The sequence below is a fragment of the Hemibagrus wyckioides genome, linkage group LG09 (assembly GCF_019097595.1).
Source record: "Hemibagrus wyckioides isolate EC202008001 linkage group LG09, SWU_Hwy_1.0, whole genome shotgun sequence".
Classification (NCBI taxonomy): domain Eukaryota; kingdom Metazoa; phylum Chordata; class Actinopteri; order Siluriformes; family Bagridae; genus Hemibagrus; species Hemibagrus wyckioides.
Window position 1 is genome coordinate 4,682,986 of NC_080718.1, and position 8,377 is coordinate 4,691,362.

The 8,377-nt window shown below is 34.4% G+C and overlaps 1 protein-coding gene across 2 annotated transcripts in view; it reads right to left on the reverse strand.

The window, feature by feature from the left end:
- bcl11ba (BCL11 transcription factor B a) overlaps nt 1-3,736 on the reverse strand; it is a 53,352-nt gene extending 49,616 nt beyond the window's left edge. For both annotated transcript variants that reach the window (XM_058399214.1, XM_058399215.1), the window contains exon 1: nt 2,680-3,736. In XM_058399214.1, the coding sequence (XP_058255197.1) occupies nt 2,680-2,752 (73 nt within the window). In that variant the 5' untranslated portion in view covers nt 2,753-3,736. The remainder of the gene's footprint in view (nt 1-2,679) is intronic.
- Between the last annotated feature and the right edge of the window lie 4,641 nt (nt 3,737-8,377).

Consider the following 8,377-nt stretch of genomic DNA (forward strand, 5'->3'; position numbering starts at 1 on the left):
ATTCATGTAAGTGCACACTACATTAAAGCGGACTCAAATGATATGTTGAATGGTGTGTTCTCACACACACACACACACACACACACACATACACACACAGCAGAGTAAACTCTGGAAAGAGCTGAGCTCCTAAGCTCTGATGAGTATCAGCCAGCACCTGGCAGTGTAACGGCATATCTCAAACACACACACACACACACACACTGTTTACACGCTCTGTGGTTGTGTTACTAAAAGTACTAAAGGTACTAGGAAAGCATGTGGAGTGTGTGAGCATCGAGTTCGGCTCTCCCAACCCTCTTCTGGGTTAAAAAAAAAAAAAGTAAGAAAAAGAAGGAAAGGCTGATGGTTTGGTTTAGTAAGTATCGCGCTGTGTGTGTGTGTGTGTGTGCTACTTAGTGCAGCACATGTACACCGTATAATGCAATAACAGACGGAACACGTTACTGTAACCTCGTAACACACACACACAAAGAGACGTTAATCTGCATTAGCAATTTTTACGCAATTATCATTTCATGCTAAAACACACACACACACACACAATTAATTTTGCAAAGTGTTTAAATACACACAATATTCGGTCACGCCCTCGTGTCGTGTTTCGTGCCTAAGAGTTGTGCGAAAAGGTCAAATTTATCTCGTCACGAAGACCAGAGGACGCAGCAGATCCAGGCGGGTTTTTACGAATTAAATCGGATTTCCTTTAAATATATATTTTTATTAAAATAAATAAATAAATAAATAAATAAAAACACAGATTTATCGAGCTAAGCAAAAGCAAGCACTAGGTGGTCCTGCTGTTAGACCTACATGTTGTATACATCCCAGAGAAGGACAAAAAGGAAGCGCAATCAATCATTAACATCTGGCAACAACTGGATAGTCTCTTTTTCCCTAAAAGCCTCTTTCCTCAAATCGTCGACTCTTAACATTCCCAGAGTCTGTCTGTCTGTCTGTCTGTCTGTCTGTCTGTCTGTCTGATGTCTCAAAATCCTCGAAGTGCGATTTAAGGTCACTCGAGTCACACTAAAGAGAACGACAAGCTCGCGGTGCACTTTGTGACCTTTTGCAGAAATTTCAGAAAACCGTGGATTGTTACATACGAATAATGTTAGAAAGAATGAAAAGAAAGAGAGGAAGAAAGAAAGAGAGGAAGAAAGAAAGAGAGGAAGATGAACAGTTTTTAGAAACCGAACCGAAAGTTCAAACACCTCGATGTTTTCGGTCTGTTTCCTATTCCATCTTCACTCAAACACCGATACACAGAGCACACACACTCCAGCTGTAACACCTCGTAGATTTTAATCTGTTTAGAATCTAAATCATTAAAAAGAAAAGAAAAGAATGAAGAAAGAAAAATTGAACTGAATTGCAATTCAGAAGTAGCAGCGTGACCACTTACAAGCACTGCGTCTGTGAAAGATGGAAAATGAAAATAAATTTTATTTATTTATTTATTTATTTATTTTTAAATTACTTAAAAACTGAATTAAATCTCAGATTTCTTTTTATCTATTTATTTATTTATTTATTTATTTTTAAAAAATAGATTTTTATTTAATTTTTAAGCATGAAATTATTACAGGAATTTTTTTTTTATAACCTGATGCTCTTAAAAACTATTTTGACAAGATAACCTTTTTTTCTTTTTTTAAAATAATAATAATAATAATAATAATAATAATAATAATAATAATAATAATAATAATAATAATAATAAACTATTGCGAAATGGGGGGGGTGTACATTTTATTAGCATTTTTTATTATTAATGTTGTTTATTTCCTTGCAACAAGATATTGAGTTTTGACACACTAAACTTTATCTGCAGCTTATCCACAGGCCAGGCTTTATTAATATCATTATTATTATTATTATTATTAATATTTATAATTATTAATTTTTCTTTAAAAAAATAAATAAACAAATAAGCAGCATTTTACATGAAGGATTTACATTTACTTTAAAAAAAGAAGTCTCATTCTCTCTTTTTTCTTTTCAAATAGTATTTCTTCACTTGCAAGTCTGACATATTCCCTCTCTCTCTCTCTCTCTCTCTCTCTCTCTTAATATATAATCCTTCTTTTCTCAACTTCTTGCATTTTTAAGAACGATTTATTCCTACTAATCAGGATCATGATGCTACTGTTTTCTAAAAACCCTGTGTATTATTTAACCAAAGGCTGATCCTTTACACTTCTGCCTCTGTCTTTACTTTGCCTGTAGCTCGTGAGTATTATATGAACATGAAAATGGATGGATAGATAGAGAGTATATAAAGTAAAGATTAGGTGTTGTTGTTGTATTAAAGCAGATCATTATATATATATATATATATTTTTTTTTTTTTTTTTTTTTTTTTTTTTTTTCATGTTCCATATATTCGCATTCTGGGATTTAATTGTGATATTTGCCTTTTAGATTTAAGATCGGGGGGGGGGGGATAAAAAAACAATTTTTTGCATTGAACATTTGGAAGTGCAGAAACGTAACAGGAAAGAGAGAGAGTGTGAGAGAGAGAGAGAGAGAGAGAGAGAGAGAGAGAAAGAGAGAGAGAGAGAGGTACATTATGCGTGCGCGTGGAAAGTTATTTTTTCACGCTTTTACGTTAAAAAAGCAGCAAACAGAAAATAAAAGAAAGAAAAAGGAAGAATTATGAGTGAATGTTGGACTTACTGCTTATTATCTCCCTCTGTGATAGATGCTGAGGGTTTCCCTGCTTGCGACGGGACATCGCCCTGCCTGGCATCTACACTGGCATCTACACTGGCAGCTACAGTGGCAGCTACAGTGGCATCCCCGGCGTACTCAGATTCTCCGTGTCCTTTTTTTCCTCCTTCCTTGCTTTCTTTCTTTCTTTCTTTTTTTAATGGAGGAACTTTTTTTTTGGAGTTTGTTGACTCGCCCACGCGCTCGGTTTCAGGCTCTCACGCGCTCAGGTGAGGTTGAAGACGATGAACCAGAAGAAGGTTGAAGAAGATGAAGAGGGCGATGTGTTTGTCCAATATCCTTTCGAAATATTTTTATTTTTTTTTTAATTAACGATTGTTTTTTTATTATTATTATTATTATTATTAGTATTATTATTATTATTATTGTTATTATTATTTTATTTTTGACGACGAAGAAAGAATGCTCGAGGAATGCTCAGCTGCTCCGGATCATGCATGCACGTGCTGGTTAGAAAGAATAATGCATTAATCTATAACTAATCATGTGATGATCCCGGTGGCGTGAGTGTAAGTGTGTGTATGTGTGAGTGAGTGTGTGAGTGTGTGTGTGTGTGTGTGTGCGGTGTGTGTCCGCGGCAGAGCGCGAGCTCAGTGCTGGCGCGGTGTTTCCGACTGCGCGCTCCTCCGGCTCCCTGCGCTCTGCTCCTGTGTGCGCTCCGGCCACATCAGGCTTCACCTCCAGCACCACCTCCTCTTCTTTTATCTTCTTATTTCTCTTCTTTCTTTCTTTCTTTCTTTCTTTTAAATGCACCGGGACACCTGCGTGAAAAGCTCTCTGCTTTCTTTTCCTCTCTTTTCTCCCCGCGTGTCTTTTCTCTTGCGTCCTGTTTGTCCGGGAGCTCTCTGTCCTTTCTCTTCTCTCTCTCTTTCTCTCTCTCTCTCCTCTCTTTCTGTCTCTCCGCTCTGTGTGTGTGTGTGTGTGTGTGTGTCTGTGGCTCCCTGCGATGGGATGAAAATTCAAGTTCATGTGCGGACGTGACGTTTAAGTCCAGCATACAGTGGTGGTTGTGGTGGTGGTGGTGGCAGTGGAGGGGTGGAGGGAGGGAAGAAAAAAAAAGAAAGGAAAGACAAACTGGAGAGAGCAAGAGCACTGGGGGCGACTAGTGGTGGCTTTACACACAGCTAGGGGAGCAGAGACAGCGGAACCAGCAGTGGACACACACACACACACAAGCGCGCGCGACTGTATCTTCCTCTCCATCCTGCACTTTTTATTTATATACTTATTTATTTATTTAGTTAAATATCACTGCGTTTAGATCACTGCGATTTGAAAAAGAAAATGCATTTATTATTGCAAAAGGAAAGAAAATATGACACAAACACCAATTAAGGTGTGCTAATTAAATGAAAGATTATAATTTCTTCATTTATTTTTAATTATTTCATTTTCGGCGCGACTTCTGTTTATCTCCATAAACACAGCTTAAATCTTAAATATATTATGGATATGATGTAATAATGATGTTAGAGTGATATAGTAGTGATGTTATATGGAATTTTCATTTTTTTTACGCACCAGAAATAAACTAAAACCTTAATACACCCCTACAAAAAAAACAGATCATAAAGAATCGAGCGGTCAGACGAGAGACAGATGATTTATCTTCTTCATCTTCTTCTTCTTCTTCTTTTGTTATGTTAAGGCCTTTAGAATAAAACACTCGTGCAGGAAAGAAAGAATAAACCCGATTCGCTTCACAAACTTATTCATGTGGAATTAACGGAGTGTTTATTTCTGTGTCGCGTCTTAGAAAAAAATAAAAAATAAAAAAAAGGTTGTCGGTCACTTTCTTAATAAGGAAATTATTTAATTTTTTTTTGTTTGTTTTTAGAAAATATTTCATCTTCAAATACATTTGATGGGCCAAAAAATAAATAAATCTTAGTGTCACGGTATAAATACATGATTATTTTATTTCTTTATGCAACTAAAATATTGATGCGTATTTCCGCTGCAGATATGCATGCGTGTGTGTGTGTGTGTATGTGTGTGTGTGTGTGTGTGTTTTACCGGGATTAGTGATTAAAAATCATTTAGGAGCTATACAAAAAAAAATGGTGGAGGCTCGTGCTGTTCATAATCCTGTGCACAAAGATATACAGATTATTCAGGAATTCCACTAGACAAAAAAGTGGGTGCTTGTCTAAGCAGCAAGCAGCAGGAGGACCACTTAAGATAAGAAAAATAATCAAAATACTTTTTTTATGATATTTCAGATTGAGCAGAATGATGAAGCTTGTAATCATGAGAAGGGAAAGGAAAAGGAATGATGAGGGGGAAAAGAAAGGAGGGGAGGAAACATATATTTGAGAAGATGCAGCTTCTCATACACCGGAGGGATTTCTTTACACTCCATTTACACTGAAGAACACTAAGGTGTGTGTGTGTGTGGTCAGTAAAAGCTGTGATACAATATGTATCTGCAAAAATATCTCTGTATCTTGTTAGAACACATATCCCTACACACACACACACACACACACACACACTCCTCCACCTCCTCTATGTGAACACTAATACATTTAGGAGTATTCTATTTTCAGCTCAGTGTGTGTGTGTGTGTGTGTGTATGCTCATTTCCTATACACACAGTTGGACTGGTTTTATGCATCCATGGAGTGTGTCTTTTCATCTTCTTCCCTCGTACAAGAGGGAGCATTTAAGACTTCACACAAACTGGAGTCGCAACTTTTACTCTCCTCCAGACCGCAATTCTTAATTCAGGACTAAAGGCTAATATCAGATAGCGTAAAGTGACTGGATTCCAAACAGAAAGCCCCAAAGGAAGGTCGCTTAATTGAGGATTACAGCATTTCTGCAACCATTGCGTCTATTAAAATGTGAAAGCAAATGTGTTACAACTGTGAATTGTATTACACACACACACACACACACACAGAGGGAGTGAGTTTTCTGTTACTTTTCTATTTTATGCGCCAATATTTGCATCAAAATTTCCTCCTTCTATGCAAATTCAATACTATATATATATATCAATCATTTAATATAGTGTATCTGCATCTTGTGTGTGTGTGTGTGTGTGTTGCCATGGACATGTATTTTATCCTCCAGCATACAGAATATTATGTACGCACAGATACACACACACACACACACACACACACTATACATATATTCATCTATCTATCTATCTATCTATCTATCTATCTATCTATCTATCTATCTATCTATCTATCTATCTATCTATCTATCTGTCTGTCTGTCTGTCTGTCTGTCTGTCTGTCTGTCTGTCTGTCTATCTATCTATCTATCTATCTATCTATCTATCTATCTATCTATCTATCTATCTATCTATCTATCTATCTGTGTGTGTGTGTGTGTGGACCAAACTTCTTTGTTTGCCAAATTCATTCTTTCCTGCATTGAAAGTCATTGAAAAGAGCCGAAAATCCTGTGTTTAGTCTGTAATTGTGCTGTAATTCATCACTCATAATGCCTCTTGCTTGATTTGTTTCACTACAATACAAGATTGAAAGTATTTAAGCACACAAATGGTCATGTAGACGTCTGCGTATTGTTGTAAAAAAAAAAAAAAAAAAAAACTGAGAAAAAGCTGGAACAGTTGCAGTCAGATTATTGCTGCTGAAGATCTTCCTCTGCTGTTTGGCCTTTCAGGTGTTTTTGACTTGTAATGCAACAGTACCCTCTGTTGGCTAGCTGCATGTCAGATGTGAACCACAAGACTGGCTTGAATTAGGTATGCACACACACACACACACACACACACACACACTGTTCTTCCTCATTTCATCCTCTACATATATCTAAGAAATCTCGAATAGTGTGTAAAGTGAGTTCATATTATTTCAATAAAAAAAATGCATTTATTAGATCTATTAAATTGATCAGATCAGGAATATCCATAAATGACTCCATTGTTAGATTAAATAAATACAATAAGAGAACCTGAGTGAATGATTTCATTTTAGATTTGTGTATTAATTTTAACACATAATATTCTGTATGTGAGTGTATTCTAAACAACTACTTAAAAAAATATATTAACTTTATGATTTGAATGCATCGCTATGAATATTATAAAATGGTCACTTCCTGATCATAGAGATGTTTTTTTCTTCTTAACTAAATAAATATTTTAGTCATCACTATGATGTTTTTTTGAATAATTGATTTTTTTTTTTTTTTACGTTTTTTATTTATTTATTTTATTAATTTCTTTGGTTTAACTTTCCCTAAAATAGTGTAAAAACTCTTGTAAATAAATATTTTAGTCATCAGTATGATTTTTACTTTTAATAATTGATTTTTTTAATGTTTATTTATTCATCTATTTATTTTTTATTTTGCCTAAAATAGTGTAATAACCCTTATGGGTTAAAACAAAAAACATGATGCACACATGATGTGATGATTTTCACATTTTGTGACCCTGAAATGACGTGAAAAAAGAATAAATAAATAAATAAATAAATAGATAAATAAATAAATAAATAAATATTTTAGTCATGACTATGATGTTTATTTGATTTATTTGTTTATTTATTTATTTATTTTATTGTTTTTTTCCCCCCTAAATTAGTGTTCCCTAAAAGGGGTACAATTCCCTTAAGTACCCTCATAAAGTACCCTAAAGTTCTCTTTTAAAAAAATATTTTAGTCATCACTATGATATCTATTTGAATAATTGATTTTTTTTTTAAATTAATTTATTTATTTATTTTTATTTTCCCTAAAATAGTCTAATAACCCTTACAGAAAAGAAAACATGATGCACACATAATGTGATGATTTATTTTCACATTTCGTGACTGTAAGATCATGTGAAAAAAGAAGGAATCAGGCCAGCTCATCTGAAAAATGATGATCTGAGAGAAAAAATAACCATGAAACCATGTCAAATCTATTAACCTGTAAAGATAAATGAATCATCCTGGAAAAAAAGTCCTGATAATTATGTGGAAGTAAATGAAACAGGTGAAAAATCACATGAGAAAATGAATCATTTGAAAATAAGTGAATCGTGTGGGAGGGAGATGAATCTTGTATAGATAAATGAATGATGAAGAGTGGAAAAAATATATGAGAAGTAAATTCATATGCAGGAAAAAAAAGTCACATGCAGAGGAATCAGGTAAAAGTAAATGACTGGTGGAGAAAAAATGTGATGAATTTGGCTATAGATGATTATAGTGAAAAAATGAACATTGTATAAATAAATAAATGAGCCGTGTGGAGAGAAATCAGATTAAAACATCAAATGTGAAACATGAATCATGTGGAAATAAATGAGTCAAATGAGAAAACTTAAATTTGAAAAATAAATGATTCACATGGAAAGAAATCACATGTGTAAAAGGAATCAAATGAATCGACTTAAAGGGAGTCAAATGATATGCATGAGTCACATGAGTCGAGTTAAAAAAATGAAAAATGAAATGTATCATATGGAAAGAAAACACATGTGAAAAAATGAATCATGTGAGTCGAAATGAATCATGAAAAAGAATCACATTCATTCAAACCATAAAAGCTCTTGGATGGTTCAAAAAAGTTTTCTACTTTCTGAAAGGGAAACTTGCTTCAACGGTTCTACCTAAAACCTGTAACTGCTCTCGAACACTGAGCAATGCATTGTGGGATTTCATACATGAACTTT